The sequence below is a fragment of the Chinchilla lanigera genome, unplaced genomic scaffold (genome assembly GCF_000276665.1).
Source record: "Chinchilla lanigera isolate Chin_1 unplaced genomic scaffold, ChiLan1.0 scaffold00025, whole genome shotgun sequence".
Lineage (NCBI taxonomy): Eukaryota > Metazoa > Chordata > Mammalia > Rodentia > Chinchillidae > Chinchilla > Chinchilla lanigera.
In genome coordinates, this window is record NW_004955426.1 from 23,459,769 (window position 1) to 23,467,337 (window position 7,569).

A 7,569-nucleotide genomic window follows, 5' to 3' on the forward strand; every position below is an offset into this window, starting at 1 on the left:
GTGCAGTTTGGTTTTTGTTCATGAACTCTCTGCCCACCCCTATGTCTTCAAGGTTTTTACCTACTTTCTCTTCCAACAGATTTAGTGTTTCTGTTTTAATATTGAGATCTATGATCCATTTTGACTTGAGTTTGGTGCATAATGATACACTTGGGTCTATTTTCAGTCTTTGGCAGGTAGCAAGCCAATTTTTCCAGCACCATTTATTAAAGAGGCTATCATTCTTCCAGTGAGTTTGTTTGGCCCCTTTATCAAAGATTAGGTGGGTGAGTGTGTTTTTGGTTGTGGCTGTTTCTTCCAGTCTGTCGCACTGATCCTCAGGTCTGTTTTTTAGCCAGTACCAGGTTGATTTTATTACAGCAGCTTTGTAGTGTAATTTCAGGTTAGGGATTGTGATTCCACCTGACTTGTCCTTGTTGGCCAGGATTGCTTTTGTTATTCTGGGTCTCTTCTGGTTCCAGATGAATTTAAGGCATGTTTTCTCGAGATCTGTGAGGTATGCTAGTGGTAGTATAATTAAGAAATCAGCCAATAACAAATGCTGGCAAGGCTGTGGAGAAATAGGAACTCTTCACTGCTGGTGGAAATGCAGAATGGTGAATGGAAATCAGTTTGGAGAGTCCTCAGCAAACTAGGTCTAGAGGTCCCATTCAACCCAGCTATTCCTCTTGGGTATTTTCCTAGAAGATCTAAAAACATCATATCACAGTGATATATGTGCACCTATGTTCATAGCAGCACAATTTGTAATTGCTAAATTGTGGAAGCAATCCAAATGTCCATCCACTGAGGATTGGAGAAGAAAATGGTGGTACTTTTATATAATGAATATTACTCAGCTATAAAGAAAGATAAACTCAAGGCTTTTATAGGTAAATGGTCACAACTAGAGACCATACTCATAAGTGAAATAAATCAGACCTGCATGTGCAAGCACTGCATTGTCTCACTAGCGTAAAACCTGAAAGAGTTAATTTGAACTAAGAGGTATGATAGACATTGTGAAATGATAGGAAAACGCTCAAGGGTAAAGGGCAACAGGGATGTGGGAAAAGAGAAGGGAAAGAAGGAGAAATTTTGTATGTATGTATATACAGGATAGTTAACATAGTTGATCTACTGTCTTCTATTTCTTTGCTGAAAGAAACTGTTAATGAGTCCTTGATTGATCAGTATTGCATGTCTCTGTTTTCATGAGAAACCACTTTGAAGATAGCAATATGTAATACAACAAGCGTTGTTAATTTCCTACCACTTTGTTTTTAACTCTGTATTGTCTGTACTGTTCTTTTGCTATTTTGTAAAAGGTTGTCAGTCTGTTAATGTTTTCCTCCTTTTATTTTTAAAATTAAAAAAAAGGGGACATGGCAGTCTGGTCTTTAAAATGTCTCGCTGCTTATGGAACTTTTTTTAGCTTTTTTTCTTTGACTTTGTTAAATGTTATTACTATTTGTTGTTTTGTAGTGCACCCTAAGCAAGTGTTCTACTACTGAACTACCTTCCCAGCCCTATAACACAGTTTAAGTCTCTTCCAAGCTCTTCCATTCTCTGGGAGATTTGCATGCTCTACCTATGTCCCCAACATCCCTTCTCTCTCTTTCCCTGTCTTTCTTTTCTTTTCTTTTTCTTTCTGCCTTCCTTTTTTTTCTTTTTTTTTCTCTCTCTCTCTCTGTCTCTCTGTCTCTCTCTGTCTCTCTCTTTCTCTTTCTCTGTCTTTCTCTCTCTCTCTTTCTTTCTCTTTCTCTCTTTTTGCAGTAAGGATTGAACCCATGACCTTCATACTGAGCTACATCCCCAAACGTTTTTAGTTTTTATTTTGAGACAAGTTCTTCCTAAGTCTCTAGGTTGCCCAGACTGGGCCGGAACTTGTGACCCTCCTGCCTCAGCTTCCCACACTGCTGAGGTTCCAGGTGCGCACCATCACCCCAGGATTAACATCCCTTCTTTAGCGGACTTTTTCTTATTGTGTCCAAGGACTCCAAGGTGGGAAAATTATTTGACTTTACATTGTTTTAAAAATGTTGATGGTGCCGAGGCAACAAGTGTATTAGTGTCCCGTTCTCTCACAAAATTGCTAACACTTAATAATTCTTTCTTCTTTTGAAATAAAAAAAAAAATCACAGACAAATCAACATGTTGTAAACATGACATCAGCAACCCCAAACAAAAGACGTTCCTTGTGAAGAACCTGCAACCTGAATCCTTCTATGAGTTTTCCGTCTCTTCCTACACAAGTGCTGGCGAGGGCCCCAATGGAACCTTCACAAAAGTCACAACCCCAGATGGACGCTGTGAGTTTTTCCAGATCAAAACACTGTTAGGAAATTTACAAGAGAAACGTGGCCTTAGGTTTTGTCGACATCACGACTTTTCAAGCTTTTCTCTCCCAACCACTCCTCCTTTCCCCATTTCCCTTGCACTTTTTGTTACACACACATGCACACACACGCCCACACATCTTTTCCCCCTCCTCAGGTCAAATTCATGTTGAAGCTTGCATAGGTATTTGGAGGGTAATAAACCTGTAAAATTATTCTCACTCACAAATCTATTGTTATTTTCTGTGGAGGTAGAAATAATTATTAAAAATCTTCCTCTTCCCTTCTTCAGCCTACATGCTGATGCACATCATACTGCCTATGATGCTGTGTGTCTTGCTCATCGCAGTCGTGTGCTACTGGAAGAGCCAGTGGTAAGTGTGCAAGGAGGGTTTTATCCAAGGAGACAGAAAATCCTGGAAGTGTTTACTAAGATAGAAATGGCACTGAGTAATATGAAAGAAGTGCTAAAAAGGAGAAGGACACAAGAGTCCTAGGTAAGAATATATAATTTGTTTGATAATTCTGATTTCTGCGACAATACTGGAGAAAAGAATAAGCATTTAAAACAGAGTTTGCAAATGTTTTTCAATAGTCATAGCTAGTATCTATATATATCACTGTGTGGTGGTGTTAGAAGTGTTTTCTATGGAATAACGCACTTAATCCTTGTTATAACACTATAAGTACTGCAGTTATCTCCTTTAGCCAAAAAATAAATTAAAGCACGGAAGAGTTAAGAAATTGGCTCAGTAAGGGATAGAGCAAGGATTAGAAGCCAGAAGTCTGACCCCAGGATTCTCATTTTCAGTGACTCCATTAAACTGTGAAATTCAATCTCAATTTCATTGTTTTCCTAGGGTGAAGGAGAAGTGTTACCCTGACATTCCAGATCCCTACAAGAGCAGCATCCTGTCATTAGTAAAGTCCAAGGTAAATGTGGAGAAACTATATCTATACCCGATCCAGGTCTGCACTATATTAGTCATTCTTTCTTAGACCTCTTACTCAGAAAATATAATAAATTATAGCAGGGCGTGGTGGCACACGCCTGTAACCCCAGTACTGGAGAGGCTGAGGCAGGAAGATCATTGCAAGTTTGAGGCCAGCCTGTGCTTCAAGTGATTTCAAGACCGGCCTCAACTGCATAGTGAGACCCTGTCTCAAAAAGACCAAAAAAAAAAAGAAAAGAAAATGTAATAAATTAGAAGCACCCTGCTTCTATAGCCATGAAATAGGTGATGGGAGGGGTTGAATGTGGCTCAGTGCTGGAGTGCTTCTAGCATCTATGAGGCTCAGGGTTCAATTCCAACAGCAAAAAAGAAGAAGGAAGAAGAAATAGGTGATTGGAACTCTGATCTCTTTTGTCAGGGGAAAACTGTCCGGTTTTCAATGTCAGCTCCAAGTTAACTTGTGATAAGGGAGAAGTGTGAATGAAATTGAAGCTTCAAGTGCACTTTGCATACTCAGTATTTTGCTGCATGCACACACACATTGATATTTAAGTATATTTTGTTTCCTTTCCAGGAGAACCCTCACTTAACAGTAATGAACGTCAAAGACTGCATTCCAGACGCTATTGAAGTTATAAACAAATCAGAAGGGACCAAAGTACAATTCACCGGGAAGCCGCTCACAGAAAGTGAATCCCCCAGGCCTGCCAACCTGTACCTGCTGCCAGCAGAGGATTTCTCTGGCCTCGCTCCCTGCATCTCTTTTGAGAATTTCACCTATAATGAGTCAGCTTGTGACTCTGGTTCCTGTGCGCATATCCCAGTACCCACTACAGCCCCGCCATGTCAGCTGGGAATGCTGGCTTCACCTGACAATTCACTAACATCACTAGAAAACACGCACACACATTCCCAAGGGGAAATCCCAGCTGGAGAAATGAATATGAATTATGTGTCCCAGTTGGCTTCCCCCATGTTGGGAGACAAGGATAGTCTTCTGATAAATCCACCAGAACCAGTACTTTGTTCAGAGTATAAAATGCAAATGGCAGTACCCTCACACCTTGCCTCGCCTGTCCTTAGTGAATGACGGCCTCCCCTGAACCCTTTTAGGTCAAGGTGAACGCTGCCATTAATCAGCACAATCCCAGTTTACAGGCTATGTAGACGCCAGAGGGACGCTCTAAGCCCGTGTCCTGGTCCTTACCCCAGCGAACTGTTCCTGTGCAAGTCTGATCTAGAAAAGACCACTAGGGTTTGGCTGGAAAAAAGCCAGAAGCTGTGGAACTTATCCCTGTCTCCTGCAGGCTTCCTTTAGAAACGGGAGGATCATGAGAACATGCTGACCTTGTTGCTGTTTGTTCTGGGTTCATCTTTTATCACAGTAGAACCGAACGGGACATTGAGACAGGCATTAACCACTCACTTTGTAGACCCTGCCTGTACAGGGTGGCTGTCCTAGAAGCTCAGCTTTTAGTAAGAAAATAATTCTATTAACATTTACCCTCATGTTTGCTACCTTAAGGGTAAGACAGTTAGATTATAGGCTTTGATAAAGGCCAAAGAATACTAGAGCATAAATGTGAATTTATTGTATATGACAAAGTTAATAGATGTTTGAGACTAAAACTGATTTTACACTTGCCTTGACATAGTGAGAACATGAAATTCACTGGCCAGTAAAATCAGCTCTTTGGGGTATGCAGACCTAACCTAAAAGGTGAGATGTTTGAATCAGTAAAATCTTTGTAATTCTATGTAGCTTACTACAGTGAAAGGGTTGGCAAAGCACTCCTGTTCAATAGATATCATTTTCCTCCTTCACTTTTGACTACCTCAGAATAGGGAAAAAAAATCGCTTAGTAACCATTCACGTTTTATGGTTCCTTTTTTTTAAGAATTACATGTAATATAAATGACCTGTTTCAATTTAGCTTTCCTTTGGATTCTTTAATAGGTTGTTTGGGTCAAGACAACTCTCATCTTCTACTATGCTAAAATAAATAAAACGAAACTTTATTGTTGACTATAACTTAAACATAACTGTTAAGAAGCTCTATGAAGTGGGAAATCCTGTTAAGTCTGTAGCAATCTTGTCTCCAGTTGGCCCGCGTGACCTGTGCTGCATTCCATCTGGGCTGCCAACCAACCACAGACAGAAAACATTCAGAACCCGTACTGAACATGTATGGAATTTTTTGTTAATACTCAACAACACAGTATAACATTTAGATAGCACCTGCAAGGCATTAGGTGTTAAGATGAGCAAGTGTCTGAGAGGATATACATAAATTACGTATGATACTGTTTTGTGTAAGGGGCATGAGCATCCGCAGGTGTTGTTACCTGCAGAAGGCTTCCATCAGTGCCCCATGGACACTGATGACTTATGTTCAGTGCATCTGGTATATACCTGGTAGTTCCTTTCTCTCCTTCTGTCAGCTAATCCTTTTTTTTTTGTTTTGTTTTTTGTTTTTGTTTTTGTTTTTGTTTTTTTTGTTTTTCTCTGGTACCGGGAACCGAACTCACAACCTTGCGCTTGCCAGGCAGGCGCTTTGCCGCTGAGCTAAATCCCCAGCCCTGTCAGCTAATCCTTAATGTTTGTCCTATCTAAACAAGCACATAAGGGGGTTCCTTTTGTATTGCTGGCTGCTGCAAGGTGGTAGAAATGGCTGCGTAAACCCTTGGCTCTGCTACCAAATGTCGGCACAATGGAAGTATCCACATCTCAAGTGGCTTCAAAATAAACCTACACAAACCAGTGCTGTTCTGTTCAAGATTTTCAACCTTTACCTCACCTATAAGCAAGGCCTTTGCTGAATTTGGTTATGTCCTAACTGTATGAAGTAGTTATACATGCTATGCTTTTCTGTCAATTGTATTATTTGAAAGCTGTACACAGAAATGTTGATGACATTGCTTTGTAAATGTTTTTATGTACACTATTTAAGCACAAACCTTGAAGTTTTTGCTGCTGCAGTAAGCTTCAATTAAAACATTGCACCTTCACATTATTTGTGTACCTACTTAAATGAAAGCCTAATAATTACTCATTATAGCCACTAAATCACCTCATGAACTTAAACTATAAATGTAAATTCCTAGATATACTTCAGACCTCCTAATTAGGCTCAGGACCTAAAATCCAGTACTGTTCTGTTTTTCTTAGCTCCCAAGCATTTAGATTCACAATAAACTTTGACAATACTGGCCTAAATCAAATGAAATCCTTTTGAAATACAGCAGTACACCAATAGTAAATGCTTGGATACACAGCTTTGTGCTTACTATGACCTTTAATTGCAGCTATGAACATTTCTCCCCAATGTTTGCAATAACCAAGTACACTGGCATTTGAAACTCTAGTTTTCAATACTATATGCTCTTGTAGCACTAAGAAGTGCCACTCAGAAACTTTGAAACATACATTTATGTAACAGTAGTACCAGGATTGAAAACACTGGAGAATTTTAAATATATACAAAAGTAGAATAGTCTAATGAAATCTTACATGGTATCATCAGCCCTGACAGCCACCACTTATAGCGGTTTCAGCCCCATTCACTCCCATCTACATTTGCTCTCCCTCCTTACATCATTTTGAATAACCCATATTTCATCTGTAAATATCTCTCTAAATGAACTGTACCTGTTTGTACCATATTTTACCTGTAAAAAATTATAAGGAAAACCAAATTAGTAGTCATTCCCTAGAACTATCATTGCATTTAGGTAGCAGACTGGACTAACACTCATGACCTATAAACATTACATCAGTCTATAGAAAGACCCTCAACTGTGTGCAAAGAAACTCAATCACAGGCTGGAAGCAGGGACCTTTTTACACAACAGAACTACAGAAAACACTTGCTGACATTCTAACACCTAATCCATACTAATTATGGTCAATCTCATTATCTACTGGAATGTGTATTCATAATCAAGTTGAATTAGATTTAGCCAACATCGTTTCCAAGTGCTGTGGAAAAATAAGCTGGCTTCATCTCCAAGAAGTTAGAAAACCTGTGCAACAGATTGCATTAAGTAGAACTTCTAAAACTAGGAGAGACCATGGAAGTCCACAGAACTAGCAGTTAAAATGGTATCTATAGTAAAACAAGCAGGTATATTTAATTTGAAGAACTAAGCACATGTAATTGGTCTAATTTTCTAAGATAAATATTAAGAAAAACAAAGCTTTTAATACTCAGCAGTACTGTATTTTATATGCCAGAGTTTTAAAAACAATTTAAAAGGATAGTTATGACTTTCTCCAAACATCAGGACGATATTAAGT

General features: G+C 39.2%; 1 protein-coding gene across 2 annotated transcripts in view; it reads left to right on the top strand.

Annotated features, from left to right (window-relative positions):
* The window catches only part of Osmr (oncostatin M receptor), a 69,793-nt gene extending 64,483 nt beyond the window's left edge, over positions 1-5,310 (top strand). The window contains exons 15-18 of one of the 2 annotated variants that reach the window (XM_013514950.1): positions 2,125-2,292; positions 2,612-2,693; positions 3,180-3,252; positions 3,847-5,310. In XM_013514950.1, coding sequence (XP_013370404.1) covers positions 2,125-2,292; positions 2,612-2,693; positions 3,180-3,252; positions 3,847-4,362 — 839 coding nt within the window. In that variant the 3' untranslated portion in view covers positions 4,363-5,310. The remainder of the gene's footprint in view (positions 1-2,124; positions 2,293-2,611; positions 2,694-3,179; positions 3,253-3,846) is intronic. The other variant, XM_013514951.1, reaches the window with a different exon arrangement.
* Positions 5,311-7,569: the final 2,259 nt, after the last annotated feature.